This window comes from Pongo pygmaeus, chromosome 19 (assembly GCF_028885625.2).
Source record: "Pongo pygmaeus isolate AG05252 chromosome 19, NHGRI_mPonPyg2-v2.0_pri, whole genome shotgun sequence".
Classification (NCBI taxonomy): Eukaryota; Metazoa; Chordata; class Mammalia; order Primates; family Hominidae; genus Pongo; species Pongo pygmaeus.
This window is the reverse complement of record NC_072392.2, coordinates 86,126,201-86,141,118: the sequence shown is the minus strand read 5'-3', so window position 1 is coordinate 86,141,118 and position 14,918 is coordinate 86,126,201. Positions and strand designations below refer to the sequence as shown.

General features: G+C 41.1%; 1 protein-coding gene across 31 annotated transcripts in view; it reads right to left on the bottom strand.

Annotated features, from left to right (window-relative positions):
* Positions 1 to 14,918, bottom strand: part of BPTF (bromodomain PHD finger transcription factor) — a 157,516-nt gene that overhangs the window by 45,386 nt on the left and 97,212 nt on the right. For 22 of the 31 annotated variants that reach the window (XM_063656485.1, XM_063656483.1, XM_063656488.1 and 19 more), the window contains 6 exons: positions 14,582 to 14,732; positions 12,966 to 13,008; positions 8,997 to 9,243; positions 8,478 to 8,639; positions 8,109 to 8,260; positions 5,582 to 5,690 (listed from right to left, as the gene is read on the bottom strand). In XM_063656485.1, coding sequence (XP_063512555.1) covers positions 5,582 to 5,690; positions 8,109 to 8,260; positions 8,478 to 8,639; positions 8,997 to 9,243; positions 12,966 to 13,008; positions 14,582 to 14,732 — 864 coding nt within the window. The remainder of the gene's footprint in view (positions 1 to 5,581; positions 5,691 to 8,108; positions 8,261 to 8,477; positions 8,640 to 8,996; positions 9,244 to 12,965; positions 13,009 to 14,581; positions 14,733 to 14,918) is intronic. The other 9 variants (XM_063656486.1, XM_063656494.1, XM_063656493.1 and 6 more) reach the window with 1 other exon arrangement.

The window sequence follows — 14,918 nt, the reverse complement described above, 5'->3', positions numbered from 1 at the left end:
GCATTTGCTGTTTATTTTTCATAAAACACTCTTTCCTCATATATCTGCACAGCTCCACAGCTCTCTCATTTCCTTCAGGTCTTTATCCAAATTTCATCTTGTTAGTGAGCCCTTCTCAGGCCATCCTTCCTAAAATTTCAACCCTCCCTGCAAATCATTCCCAAATCCCAACTCTAAACATTATCGTTCCTCCCCTCAGTTTTTCTAAGTACTTTTCTTTTCTTTTTTTTTTTTTTTTGACAAAGTCCGATTCTCCTGCCTCAGCCTCCCTAGTAGCTGGGATTACAGGGACCCACCATGATGCCCCGCTAATTTTTGTATTTTTAGTAGAGATGGGGTTTCACCATGTTGGCCAGGCTGGTCTTGAACTCCTGACCTCAGGTGATCCACCTGCCTCAGCCTCCCAAAGTGCTGGGATATTAGGTGTGAGCCATCGTGCCTGGCCAGTACTTTTCATTATTTAACATGATATATGTGTAAAATTCATATATTATTATACAGTATATTTAAATATACGTATAATTAATTTACCTCATTATTATCTGCATTTTCCACTAGACTATAAGTTTCATGAGGGCATTATTTTGTCTGATTAGTTTATAACCATGGCCATTTGGGCCTGGAACAGCATCTGGCACACAGGTAGTATTGAATAATTGTTGAATGAATAAATGAATATCTGGACTTCGGAATCAGATAAATCTGGTTTGAATCCCAGATTAATAGCTTGGGAAATTACTCAACATTCTGAATTTCAATTTTCTCATTGGTAAAATGGGGATAGTATTAGTACCTGCTTTATATGAAGATTAAATGAATGCTTATGTACAAAACACATACACCCTGGCACAGACTAAATGATGAATATATGACAGTTGCTATTTTAGAGTATTACTACTAAGAATTAATTCGTTTAAGGCAGACTTTCATTTAAGTACATTAAATGAGCGCTGCACAGCCAGGTGGTAGGGTTGGGTAGTTCATTATACAAACCCTATCCTCACCGGGGATTCAAGACTCCAGGGAAGAAAAGTGGCAAAACCCTGAAGAAGAGAGTGGTTTGGAAACTACACATTCACTTATGCATGTCAGACAAACACATACTTGTAGCTACATAGGGCATTATGCAACAAAGGCTCTGTGTATCCATAGTAATACCAGCATTTACAGTTTATCTGGCGATTTTACCACAACTGTCAGTTTTCTAAGTATATAGAAAACATTCATCACCTATAAATTTCACTTTCTCCTTTATATTAGTTCTCTTTCCTAGTAGCTACCTGTCTCACATAATAGATATTAAATCTTATCAATTGTTCCTGCAGCATTAACTGAAATAATCCATCTTCCTTTCTTTTCTCAGGTAAATGCTACTTAGGCAAGACGATTGCCTTAAAACAAAACAAAACAAAAAAAACCCTGCTATATTTCATATTAGAATTGGTGCTAAATTAGTAAAATGGGAAAGATTTTATCTATCCTTCCCCTTATGCCCTGGAACCATCTTTTATAATAAGAAAATTATTTCCTATCCATTTCCAAGAACTTTACCTGTAAAACCATGAAGTCTGTAATTCCTTGCTATAGGTAACATTATGGCAACTTCTCAAATTTCTTCTGTTGATATGTCATTGAGACATTCAATTTCTAAGCACAATATTTAATTATGTCTTGCTATTCGAATAGATTTACATCCTAAGTATGGATAGTAACACTTCTGAAAGTCTTACTACAAGGATACCTATACAAAATTCTTTTTTTCATTTTTGAGAGTTTCACTCTGTCGCCCAGTCTGGAGTGCAGTGGCGCAATCTTGGCTCACTGCAACCTCTGCCTCTAGGGTTCAAGCAATTCTCCCTGCCTCAACCTCGAGTAGCTGGGATTATAGGCACCTGCCAACATTCCCGGTTAATTTTTGCATTTTTAGTAGAGACAGGGTTTCACCAGGTTGGGCAGGCTGGTCTTGAACTCCTGACCTCAGGTGATCTACAATTCCTTTTGAGTTAAAAAAGCTCACTTTATTTTTATTGTACTTTTTCATTCCTAATTCTGTGAACGAGCATATTCTTCCCTTTTCCCTAGATTAGACTTGCAAAATAATGGTCTAATTTTTTTGGTCTTTTCTGTTTTGTAATTATCATTACTTGTGCTTTCATTTCCTCCCTCATTTTCTTTCCTTTTTTCTTTTTTTGAGAGAGGGTTTCACTCTGTCACCCAGGCTGGAGGTGCAGTGGCAAGATTGTGGCTCCCTGCAGCCTTGACCTCTTGGGCCCATGTGATCCTCCTGCCTCAGCCTCCCAAGTGGCTGAAACCACAGGCATATGCCACCACGCCTGGCTAATTTTTTAGAAATTTTTTGTAGAGATGGGGGTCTCACTACTTTGCCCAAGATGTCTAGAACTAATAGGTTCAAGTGATCTGACTGCCTTGGTCTCCCAAAGTGCTGGGATTACAGGTGTGAGCCACCGCATCAGGTCTTGTTTTCTTTCGAAACTTGTTTCACGTATGTTTCTAACTTTTGATTAAGAATAGAGGTATTTTTGGTTTGTTTTATTCACTGATTTATTTCAGCTGTCTAGAGTAGGTGTTCAAATATGTATTGAATAAACTGAATCACCTCTAAGTTTAACTGCGGCTTCAAGGCTTAAGGCTGCTATTTGAGAATTGTTTTGTAATTACATATTTGATGTATCTTTAACTTAAAAGTTACTCAGAATGTACTCAACATGCTTTTTTTTTTTTTTGAGACAGAGTTTCGCTCTTGTTGCTCAGGCTGGAGTGCAATGGTGCCATCTCGGCTCACCACAACCTCCGCCTCCTGGGTTCAAGCGATTCTCCTGCCTCAGCCTCCCGAGTGGCTGGGACTACAGGCGTGCACCACCACACCCAGCTAATTTTTGTATTTTTAGTACAGGCGGGGTTTCACTATGTTGATGATTTGATCTCTCGACCTCGTGATCCACCCGCCAGCCTCCCAATGTACTGGGATTACAGGCGTGAGCCACCACACACACCCAGCTGTACTTACATACTTCTAAGCAAGTTAAGGTTATTAGTATAATATCTAATATCTTTTCTTTTTTTTTTTTTTGAGACAGAGTTTCACTATTGTTGCCGAGGCTGCAGTGCAGTGGTGCAATCTCGGCTCACTGCAACCCCCACCTCCCAAGGATGCAGTGATTCTCCCGCCTCAGCCTCCCGAGTAGCTGGGATTACAAGTGCTCGCCATCACACCCAGCTGATTTTTGTATTTTTAGTAGAGAAGGGGTTTCACCATGTTGTCCAGGCTGGTCTCGAACTCCTGACCTTGGGTGATCTGTCCATCTTGGCCTCCCAAAGTGCTAGGATTACAGGTGTGAGCCACAGCGCCTGGTCATGTCTTTTATTTCCTAACACATCTTGTTACAGCATAATATAGTATTTTAATATTAACTTCTAGCTTTACTATAAAGAATGTGGCCTATACACATTTTATTTTTTGGAATTTATCAAGGTTTTATCTATGACTCAAGAACTACTTTTCCACCAAAAAGCCTATGAATTATTATTTCTCTTTTTTCTGAGATGGAGTTTCACTCTTGTTGCCCACGTTGGAGTGCAATGGCAGGGTCTCAGCTCACTGCAACCTCCGCCTCCTGGGTTCAAGCAATTCTCTTGCCTCAGCCTCCCGAGTAGCTGGGATTACAGGTGCCCACCACCATGCCTAGCTAATTTTTATATTTTTAGTAAAGATGGGGTTTCACCATGTTGGCCAGGCTGGTCTCAAACTCCTGACTTCAGGTGATCCGCCCATCTCGGCCTCCCGGACTGCTGGGATTACAGGCATGAGCCACTGCGCCTGGGTTAAGCCTACAAATATTTTAAATGAATGTGTATTTTGGAAGGTACAAAAGTTGATACATAGTTTAACTGTGGCTTACTATGTTCCTATTAATTTCTCCTTGATTTCAAATAGTTTTGCTTTGTACACTTTAATATGACATGTTACTTAATTCATAAAGATTCAAGATTATACCTTAACTGCAATCTTTTTTCTTTTTTTTTTTAAACAGGTCGTGCTCTGTCTCCCAGGCTGGAGTGCAGTAGCATGAGCATACTTCACTGCAGCCTCCAATGCTTGGACTCAAGCAATCCTCCCATTTCAGCCTCCCAAGTAGCTGGGACTACAGGCGTGCTCCAGGACGCCTGGCTAAATTTTTATTTTTTGTAGAGATGGGGTCTCACTATGTTGCCCAGACTGGTCTCCAACTCCTGGCTTCAAGTGATCCTCTTGCCTCAGCCTCCCAAAGTTTTGGGATTATAGGCTGGAGCTACTGTGCCTGGCCACGATCTTTACCTTTTTTTTTTTTCCTTCAGACGGAGTCTCACTCTTTTTGCCCAGGCTGGAGTACAGTGGCATAATCTCGGCTCACTGCAACCTCCGCCTCCTGGGTTCAAGCGACTCTCCTGCCTCAGCCTCCCGAGTAGAGTAGCTGGGATTACAGGTGCCCACCTCCACACCCTGCTAATTTTTGTAGAGACAGGGTTTCGCCATGTTGGCCAGGATGGTCTCAAACTCCTGACCTCAGGTGATCTGGCCTGCCTTGGCCTCCCAAAGTGCTGGGATTACAGGCATGAGCAACTGCGCCTGGCTGATCTTTATCTTTAAGCCAATAAAAAATGACTCTTTTTCATAAATTTTTCCTTTTCATTAAACAGTGAATTTTATTCTGTCCAGTATCAGTACGGCCATCCTTGTCTTTTCTTTCTTTTTATGGCCTTTATTTTGTGTGCCTGTGTCCATCTTTAGTTTTTTTATCTTTTGTAGCTTTTGTAGTAATTTGACTTTAGCTAAATTTCTCATAAATGTATAGGGTTTAAAAAAAATCTTTAACATCTTCAACTTTTTTTCTTTTTTGAGACAGGGTCTCACTCTGCTGCCCAAGCTGGAGTGCAGTGGCATGATCTTGGCTCATTGCAACCTCTGCCTCCTGGGTTCAAGCGATTCTTCCACCTCAGCCTCCCCAGTAGCTGGGATTATAGGTGCATGAGGCACCACGCCTGGCTAATTTTTTTATATTTTTAGTAGAGATGGCATTTCGCCATGTTGGCCAGGCTGGCCTTGAACTCCTGGGCTCAAGTGATACCCCTGTCTTGGCCTTCCAAAGTGCTGGGATTACAGGGGAGAGTCACCTAGCCTGGCCAGTCTTCAACTTTTAAAATGGTAGTTTTAATGTATTCACATTAAGAGTAATAAATGAACGTCTGGCACTGCATTTGTAATTTTGTTTTATATGTTTCTTTGCTGTCTCCTTGATTTTCTGTCTTTTGCTATACAGACTGTTTTCTTTACTTCAATTATGTATTTTATTTATTAGTGGTTTCTGTTACATTTTTAATAAGCATACTTCAACCTATTTTACTGTCAATGTCAAAATGAAATAATATCAATGAATAGAGCTCACAATGGATTAGAAATTTAGCATGCTTTGAAGTATTAATTCAAATTGTATTTCTCATATGTAGTGCCAAATGCAGAGAATTACATATTTCCTAGACTGGCTGTTGAGATGTAAAATGATAATGCTGGATGGATAAATACCTGGCTGTACCATCACAGGTGTTCGAATAATTGCCTTTCCTAGTGTTGACTGTTGGAGTGGTGTTCTAATCACGGTCATACCAGGGCGAATCTGAGGCCCTGTGATTACCTATAAATGACACAAAGAACAATGAATTAAAATGCTTTAAAAAGACTAAAGTATAATGGACTTAGAACACAAGATCTTTAAACATTCTATATTAATAAAAATGTTTACAGAAATGACAGGGGCTCTTGAACATTACATTTTAAATTGTATTAAACATCAGAATAAAGACGGAATTTTGAGGAAAGAAAACTTAATTCAAATGCTATCATACAAAATTCCCTGCCACTTGATACCAAAATAGCCTGTGGAATAAAAGGAAGGAACGTGTGCCAGCGAGGCTCTGCTCTGTAACTAGTGCTCACAGGAAAATGTGGAGTCCCACTTTCTGTAAGCTCCAGACCATACCTGTAACCCACAGAATATAACAGGAAGATCAGAAACCAAATGTTCTTTCAAAGTTTTTTAAAAATTATTTATTTATTTATTTATTTTAAAGACAGGGTCTCACTCTGTTGCCCAAGATGGAATGCAGTGATGCAATCACAGCTTATCGTAGCCTGGCTCACTCTTGGGCTTAAGCAATCCTCCTGCCTCAGCCTCCCAAGAAGCTAGGACTATGAGTGAATGGCACCATGTCCAGCTATTCATTCATTCATTTACTTATTTAGAGACAGTCTTGCTTATTTATTTATTTAGAGACAGAGTCTCGCTCTTTCACCCAGGCGGGAGTACAGTGGCACAATGTTGGCTCACTACAACCTCCGCCTCCCAGGTTCAAGCAATTCTCCTGCCTCAGCCTCCCAAGTAGCTGGGACTACAGGCGTGTGCCACCACACCCAGCTAATTTTTGTATTTTTAGTAGAGACAGGGTTTCACCATATTGACCAGGCTGGTTTCGATCTCTTGACCTCGTGATCTGCCCCCCTAGGCTTCCCAAAGTGCTGGGATTACAGGTGTGAGCCACCGCATCCGGCCCAGCTAATCCTTGAACTTCTTTTTTTTTTTTTTTGAGACAGAGTCTCACTCTGTCACTTAGACGGCAGTGCAGTGGCACCATCTCAGCTCACTGTGGCCTCTGCCTTGTGGGTTCAAGCAATTCTCGTCCCTTACCCTCCCAAGCAGCTGGGAATAGCTGGGACTACCGGCACATGCCACCATGCCCAGCTAATTTTTTATATTTTTAGTAGAGATGGGGTTTTGACATTTTGTTTAGGTTGTTCTGGAACTGCTGGCCTCAAGTGATCCTCTAGCCTCAGCCTCCCAAAGTGCTGGCATTACAGGTTTGAGCTACTGCCCCTGGTCCTTTCGTAGTTTTAAAAGGGAAACTAGAAAGTATTTTATTTTCAGTTTTATAGTTAGGTTCAGAACATTTTCAAAAATTTAAAACTTTAAACCTTTTTCCACAATGCTAGTCTACAAAACTTTAAGACTTTTCCATACTACTAACAAAGAAATTACATATCTGGGCCAGGTGCGGTGGCTCAGGCCTGTAATCCCAGCACTTTGGGAGGCCGAGACAGGTGGATCACCTGAGGTCAGGAGTTTGAGACCAGCCTGACCAACATGGTAAAACCCCATCTCTACTAAAAATACAAAAATCAGCCAGGCGTGGTGGTGGGTGCCTGTAATCCCAGCTACTTGAGAGGCTGAGGCAGGAGAATCGCTTGAACCCAGGAGGCGGAGTTTGCAGTGAGCGGAGATCACGCCATTGCATTCCAGCCTGGGGAACAAGATTGAAACTCTGTCTCAAAAAAAGAAATGATGTTATCTAATATGTGCACATATTAGCTGATAACAAACTAGTTAACAGTACTGTTGATTACTTTTTAATTTTTTTTTTTTTTTTGAGACAAGGTCTGGCTCTATTGCCCAGGCTACAGTGTGGTGGCACAATCTCAGCTCACTGCAACCTTCCCCTCCCAGGCTCAAGCCATCCTCCCACCTCAGCCTCCTGAGGTGCTGGGACTATAGGTGAGCACCACCACGCCTGGCTAATTTCTGTATTTTTTGTAGAGACGGGGTTTTACCATGTTGCCCAGGCTGGCCCTGTACTCCTGAGCTCAAGTGATCCACCCGCCTTCGCCTCCCAAAGTGTTCGGATTACAGGTGTGAGCCGCTGCAACTGGCCCAGCATTTTAAATTCAATTTCTTAGCGAGCCTGCACAGCACACTTCCTTGGGTGGTCTAGTGCTGTCCACTGTTTTACATAAAGAAATTTTCTTTATAAAATCCTAGAAAGCAATTATTATTCTTCATAAACCATACTAATGTGTCATTAACTAAATGTTAAACATTAATACTTCATGTACCATTTTCACTTATCAGAAATATAACAGATTTTTTTCCAAATCAGTACTCTGTCACAGATTCAGTAATAGGCAAAGGAAACTGAGTTGGATTAGTCTTGGAAGAAGTCATTCTAAAAATAATGTGATGGGCTCAACACATCAAACCAAATAAGTCTGTAAGAATTCTTACTTGTGAATTGCTTGTGGTTCCTCCAGAGCCTGAGGTATTGGGCCTAATTGTGACTGTGGCTGTCCTGGGCTGGAATGAAGTAAAGGTTTGCTGACTGGTACCTGTACTTGATGGAATGATACCCAGGACTTTCTGCTGTACTTGAACAACGCCTTAAAAAAAGATGAAGCCATAATTAAAAACTATCACTTTATTGGAAAGCATTACGTGGTGCTCGGTTGCTGAGGAGAAACTACGTGTGGCAGGGTTTTATAGTGGGCTACATAGAATGTGAGATCCAAGGACTGAAATCAGTGAAAAGGAGATGAAAAATAATGGCAACAGTATGATCTGGCAAATGTGAATTAAAACTCTTCACATTTCCCTTACCTCCTTGTGTTGCTGGCACATTTACAGCGACAATCTTGCTGTTTGCAGGAAGTGGCAGTTTGGTAATTACTTTTCCTGCCATAGTGACTGGATTGCCTGTAATTTGGAACGTCTGACCTGTGCTGGCAATGGTTGTAGCAGATGTGGCAGCTGTGCTGGTGGCTAATGGGGTATAAGACATTTAATAAGCTTTAGATTTAAAATAACCAGCAACGTAGTGACTTCTAGGAAAGGGCACCAATGCATGAAATGTGGCTCATTTTGTATTTTTAATAAAAACATTCCTCTCCACTCAAAGTGAACTATGTAAATGTTGAAAGTGAAATAATGTAAGAGAGGAGTTTGCTAATGTAATATTATGAACATTATTTGTAACAAACCAACTGTTACAGCTTGTTTGCTCAACTGGCTGCAAAAGAAAAACAATCTTCTAAAAAAATGTTTCATTTCAGTAGCTAAAGGGTTGAAAATTCTTTTTCCTGAACCAAAGTAATCTTTTACTTAATGATAGTTCCATACCTGAATTTGACTGGCCTTGCTTAACCCACGTAGCAAAGGTTTGATGAAAGTTCTTGTTTTGTTGGAATGTTACTGTAGCTGGAGATCCAACTTTAGTAGTTAGTACCATTTTGGTTCCAGTAGTAACTGAGCCACTTATGGGGGCCACCATAACCTTCTGTGCTGGAGAGATGGTACTGGTTGTACTGCTTGTTGGGGAAGTAGTGGAAGTTGCAATCACTGTCGGTTTCTGCTGTTCCAGTCGTTTCTAAAAAAGTGAGGGAGAGGAAACATGAATCAAAATAGTTCTAAATAAAAACAATACCATTCTACAAGAAGTCTGTCCACAATTTCTCTCACCTTAAGAAATTCCACTACATTTCTGAAGTATTTTACCTCCAAAAAGAATATATGTCCATATAAATTTACCCGTATTTATGGCTGGCTGCGGTGGCTCACACCTGTGATCCTAGCACTCTGGGAGGCTGAGGTGGGCGGATCACCTGAGGTCAGGAGTTCTAGACCAGCCTGGCCAATATGGTGAAACCCCACCTCTACTAAAAATACAAAAATAAGCCAAGCATTGTGGCTCATGCCTGTAATTCTAACTACTCGGGAGGCTGAGGCAGAAGAATTGCTTGAACCCAGGCGGCAGAGGTTGCAGTAAGCTGAGATCATGCCACTGCACTCCAGCCTGGGTGACAGAGTGACTCCATCTCTTAAAAAAAAAAAAAAAATTACCTGAATTTAATTTCTTGATGAAGGCCATATATATATTTTTAATTCCTCCAAGGTACCTATCTATGAAGGCAGTATTTTCATGTCTCTATACCACATATATAACATTAAAAGTACTAAGCTGTTCATAGCAGAAAATTTTATATCAAGTTTTTCTGGCTTGTACAAATATCCAAGGTTTCAGACTGAAAACAACAGAGATGTGGGTAAGCTTACTGGAGACAGAAACACCATGCTTATCAGCAGTGAGATTCAGAGCTGAGAACAAATGGAGCTGTGGAAGGTTTCTGTTTCACTGTAATGTTAATTTATCCAACTATAAAAACATGTCAATAGTTAATGACACTATTATTAAAGTTGGCAAACCTGCAATCAAGCAAGCTGAAAATTATAGAATAGTTTTCCTAGACTTCTTCTATTATACATTCAAATATTTTTACAGAAAAATACTTTATAATATACAGAGTAGTATAATACGATCTTTAAAACTACAGTTATTAAAGATATTCTGTATATCCTTTATTATAGATTGCTAAACTTTTCTAACAGCTTATCAACAGTGGTGTGATGAGTAACAGTATAACCATACACATGTAAAACAACAGGTGAAATTTATTTCAAACCTGGTGGCAGATGCTTTACCTTCATTATCTTATAAGCTGAGGAAACGGAGACTAGAGAGGTTGTGTAACTGGCCCAAGGCCACAGAGCTAGTTAAGGGTCATGTTGGGATGTCTGCTAAAATCAAATTCCAATCCTGCACCACTATCTCCTACCTTTGCAAACTGCTCACCTATGACAACATGTCCAATTTTTTTAGGACTACTTTTGTACCTATCCTATATACCTGAATATAATATAAAGTACTTTACACAATTTCTCATTCCTCAGAAGAAAAAGAGCTTAGTTTTCAACTCTTAGAGACATCACCTGATTAAATCAGTTAAAAAAAAGAAAGAAAAAAAAAAAAAAAGAGGGAGGCAAAGGTGGGTGTGGTAGTGTTTCCGTAGCTCCAGCCACTCAGGAGGCTGAGGCCGGAGGATCACCTTAAGCCCGGGAATTCAAAGTTGCAATGAGCTATGATCTCATCACTACACTCCAGCCTCAGCAACAGAGCAAGACCTTATCTCTAAAAAAAAAAAGGAGGCAAAGAAATAGAACAGATATATTAGTACTTTATTTATAGGAGGATATGCCTTCAAAGTTGAAGTGTTAGCTATCTTCATAAATAAGCATTTTAAATAAATTTTTTAAAGTAATATACTGGCTGGGTGCGGTGGCTCACGCCTGTAAGCCCAGCACTTTGGGAGGCCAAGGCAGGCGGATCACGAGGTCAGGAGATCGAGACCATCCTGGCTAACACAGTGAAACCCCGTCTCTACTAAAAATACAAAAAATTGGCCAGGCGTGGTGGTGGGTGCCTATAGTCCCAGTTACTCGGGAGGCTGAGGCAGGAGAATGGTGTGAACCCAGGAGGCGGAGCTTGCAGTGAGCCGAGATCGCGCCACTGCACTCCAGCCTGGGTGACAGAGTGAGACTCCATCTCAAAAAAAAAAAAAGTAGTATATTAGGGCCAAATGCAGTGGTGCTCGCTATCTCAGCACTTTGGGAGGCCCCGGTAGGCAGATCGCTTGAGCTCAGGAGTTCAAGACTAGCCTGGGCAATATGGCAAAAGTCCTATCTCTACAAAAAAACACAAAAATCAGCCAGACACGGTGGTGCATGCCTGTAGTCCCAGTTACTTGGGAAGCTGAGGTGGGTAGATTGCTTGAGCCCAGGAGATTGAGAATGTGGTGAACCATGATCCTTCCACTGCACTCCGGCAGCCTGGGCAAGAGAGTGAGACCTTGTCTCAAAAAAAAAAAAAAGTAATACGTTAGGTTACATTGCAGAGATGAGAAAATACACCCAATAAAATAAAAAACAATACAACTAGCCAGTTGTTATAGATATTTGGGTTTAGTGATTGATTTCCTGTGACAGAGAGCATCATACATAGAATCCAAAAGTGCTATCATCTCAAACTTTGATGTAAGTGAAGATAAGGACCTATAGTAAACTGAAAGATACACAAGAATTTGAAAAAATGTTTTATAGAATGCAAGGGAAAACTAGTTTGAAACAAATAATTTGGTTTATATGCAATTTTTAGTTATGTATAACTATGTTAGTAATACTGTATATAGATATATCTATTCACTTGTATCCTCAATGTTTATATACTGAAGTTGGTAAAAACTTTTATAGTATTTTCTCAATAGGAATAAGTGGTAATCATCTTTTATTCAGGTCCTCAATGTTTAGGCACATATGGCACATTGTATTTTTATTTTTAAAATTTTGTTTTTTTTCTTTTATTAGAGACAGGGTCTCCCTATGTTGCCCAGGCTGGTCTCAAACCCCTGGACTCAAGGGATCCTCCTGCCTTGGACTTCCAAAATGCTGGGACTACAGGCATGAGCCACTGCACCTGGCCATGGCACATTATTTACAGTATGAAAACACTAAGAAACCATCAGTAGCTTTATAATAATCAATTACAACAAACTCTTATGGAGTTTTAGTATACTTTGCTTTTTCATAGACTACAGAAATTTTCCAGATTCGAAATGCACAAGAAAAAATTATTTTCAGAAATTATTTATGAAACTCTAAAGATAATAAATAATAGAAATCTTATTTCAGATGTCCTCCAAATATGTGTACTTTTTACAAAACCATAGCTTGGTGTACCCACAGAGCTGTTTTCAAATAATGACAATAAGATATATGTGAGATACACTTAAAAAAAAAAAAAAAACCTGGATGGGTGCAATGGATCACACCTAAAATTCCAGCACTTTGGGAGGCTGAGGCAGGTGGATCGCTTGAGTCCAGGAGTTTGAGATCAGCCTGGGGAACATGGCTAAGCCCTATCACTACAAAAAATACAAATATTAGCTGGGCATGGTGGTGTGTGCCTGTAGTCTCAACTACTAGGGAGGCTGAGGACCGCTTGAACCAGGGAGGTCGAGGCTCGGTGAGCTGTGATCTACTCCAGCCTGGGTGATAGTGAGACACTGTCTCAAAAAAATAAACACCAAAACCCACAAGAATGTATCATTACTGTGCATGAATTTGGCTAAAAAATGTACGTATGTTGTCAAGTGGGACCAGCACCAACTCCCCCTGCTGATGGGAAGTCAAGTGCTTTTGTTTTGAAAGAGCCTCCATTTGGGCCTTGATGTCCTCTGCTTTCTTCTGTTCACTAACCTTAGCCTGTTGCTCAACTGCTTGTGCCTTTTCTTTCTCCACTCTGCAGGAAAAAAAGGAGAAACTTATCAGAAACTATCCTATTAGGCATCTGGCATCTAATAAAAGTGAAATCTGGTTGATTTTCACATCATACAAAGGTATGATATTATCTCAATTTAAAAATAAAACATTTGGCTGTGCGAGGTGGCTCATGCCTGTAATCCCAGCACTGTGGGAGGCCAAGGCAGGCAGATCACTTGAGGTCAAGAGTGCAAGACCACCCTGGCCAACATGGTGAAACCCCATCTCTACTAAAAATACAAAAGTTAGCTGGAGCCGGGCACAGTGGCTCAGGCCGGGTGCGGTGGCTCATGCCTGTAATCCCAGCATTTTGGGAGGCCGAGGCAGGTGGATTGCTTGAGGTCAGGAGTTCGACCCATCTCTACTAAAAATACAAAAATATTAGCCAGGCATGGTGGTGGCCGCCTGGCTGAGGCAGGAGAACTGCTTGAACCCGGGAGGTAGAGTTTGCAGTGAGCCGAGATTGTGCCACTGCACTCCAGCCTGGATGACAGAGCAAGACTCCATCTTGAAAAAAAAAAAAAAAAGTCAGCCAGGCGTGGTGGCACATGCCTTTAATAATCCCAGCTACTTGGGAGGCTGAGGCAGGAGAATCGCTTGAATCTGGGAGGTGGAGGTTGCAGTAAGCCGAGATCGCGCCACTGCACTCCAGCCTGGGGGACAGAGTGAAACTGTCTCAAAAATAAAATAAAATAAAAAATAAAGATAAAATATTTATGGTCATTAGAAATCGACAAATGGGCAACACATTAAAAATAAGAGAGAGGGTCGGGCGTGATGGCACACACTTGTAATCCCAGCACTTTGGGAGGCTGAGGCGGGTGGATTACCCAAGGTCAGGAGTTCGAGACCAGCCTGGCCAACATGGTAAAATCCCGTCTCTACTAAAAATACAAAAATCAGCCGGGCATGGTGGCACACCCCTGTAATCCCAGCTACTCAGGAGTTTGAGGCAGAATTGCTTGAGCCCAGGAGGCAGAGGTTGCAGTGAGCCAAGATCATGCCACTGCACTCCAGCCTAGCTGACAGAGCGAGACTCTGTTTCAAAAAAAAAAAAAAAAAGAGAGAGAGAGAGAGAGAGGACCTTACTAAACTATTTACAGCTAGCACTTAAAATCAAAGGTGGAGTAAAGTCAAGCTAGGACTTTACTGCACTGAATAAATGATTAAAGTGTTCTTTCACCCCAGGCAGGGTAGCTCATGCCTGTAATCCCAGCACTTTGGGAGGCCAAGTTGCGTGGATTGCTTGAGCCCAGGAGTTCAAGATCAGCCTGAACAACATAGCAAAACCCCATCTCTGTACAAAAAAATACAAACATTAGCTGGGCGTGGTGGCATGCACCTGTAGTCCCAGGTACTGGGGAGGCTGAGGTGGGAGGATCACTCGAGCCTGGGAGGCAGAGGTTGCAGTGAGCCAAGATTGTGCCACTGCATGCCAGCCTGGGTGACAGAGCAAGATCCTGTCTCAAAAAAAAAAAAAAAAAAAAGTAATTTCTTGATTCTGAAGTGATAAAATCTTCAAATAGCTGACCAGGTATTAACCATTTCCTTACCTCTCAGCAAATGCCCTGATCTCCCACAATTCCAGCTCTTCTTCTGCTACCCAGGTTTCAATAATAACAGGGCCAGTTTGCTTGGGCGTTTCTGGTCTCTTTGGCCGCAGTGCACTTGATCGAAGGCCTTTCCTCTGAGGTGTAGGTGTTTCTTTGGAAAGGAAATCAGAATATTTTAAGCAATATTGCTTCTAAAATTAAAGTACTTCTGGCATCTTCTACTATGAAAAAGTGGTTGGCAAACTTCTTCTTAAATAGCCAGATGGTCTCTGCTGCAGCTACTCAGCTGTGCCTTTGTATCATGAAAGCAGCCAAAGACAATACATAAGTGAGTAAA